The sequence below is a fragment of the Perkinsus marinus genome (assembly GCF_000006405.1).
Source record: "Perkinsus marinus ATCC 50983 genomic scaffold scf_1104296962132, whole genome shotgun sequence".
NCBI classification, from domain to species: domain Eukaryota; phylum Perkinsozoa; order Perkinsida; family Perkinsidae; genus Perkinsus; species Perkinsus marinus.
This window is the reverse complement of record NW_003205550.1, coordinates 3,449-4,355: the sequence shown is the minus strand read 5'-3', so window position 1 is coordinate 4,355 and position 907 is coordinate 3,449. Positions and strand designations below refer to the sequence as shown.

At 48.1% G+C, this 907-nt stretch overlaps 1 protein-coding gene across 1 annotated transcript; it reads left to right on the top strand.

Annotated features, from left to right (window-relative positions):
• Positions 1-444: 444 nt before the first annotated feature.
• On the top strand, positions 445-702 carry Pmar_PMAR026318 (hypothetical protein; the record flags this gene model as incomplete). Its single annotated transcript, XM_002771971.1, has 1 exon — positions 445-702. A coding segment is annotated over one exon (258 nt), but the record flags the coding sequence as incomplete, so codon positions are not given.
• Between the last annotated feature and the right edge of the window lie 205 nt (positions 703-907).

Below are 907 nucleotides of genomic sequence, written 5' to 3'. Positions count from 1 at the left end.
AGCGTTGACAGCGTCCTAGTACTTTGTGATTCACTTCATAGAATCCTCCAACAGGAGTACTTGGCAGGACTTCATGTCGCATAGCGTTCATCAATAATAGTGACGAGAATCCCGGATGGCGACAGAACTGACTTCCTTCGAGTTAACTCGTTAACGAAGGTGAAACCGATCACTGGCGACGTTTAACTTCACCGCAAGTGTTGGTCACAAGGTGACTGTCTTCGTGAACTTCATAGCGAACTCCCACCCAGACCGGTAAGGGACAAATATTGTGCTGCGACTCGCATCTTGCGAGCTTAGCTAAATAGTGGCTCAATAAGGCTAGACTGAAGCAGATGTTGTAGAAACAGCAACATATTGTTTGTTTTTCATTCCATGGTAGACCGCAAAATTGTTGTTAGGCGCAATGTTGTTGACCCTCTACTTGATGATGGTATCTAAGAGATGTTGGTGAAGCAGCTCGTCGAAGAAAAGATACTTTGTACTTTGCTCTTGTCCAACGTCTCTGATGAAGTTGTTAAGAGGATGACTGAGCGTGTTGCCGAAGCCGACGAGGAAGTCTCCAGGCTCTATGCTCTGACCCTTATAGATCAGGCCAAAGCTGCCCAGGGCGCAAAGCCCCGTAGGGTGGAGTCTGAGCAAGAAAAGGAGGATTTCGACAAATTCAAGGATTTCGACATCCAGGATCGATTTGGTCCAGACGTGAAGGTTCTTGCCACGTTGGTGCCTCCTACCGCTTGCTCAGCCGTCTATCGAGCTATCCCTTTTATCACATTGCAGCCCCCGAGTTCTTAGCCAGCGCTGCATCAACTGAAAGATGAGGTATTCAGCAGGCTGAAGATGTTAATACTGGCCGTCTCCGTGCGCACAGGTAAATCTCGTGAAATAACGTCGCTTGCTCAGTGGG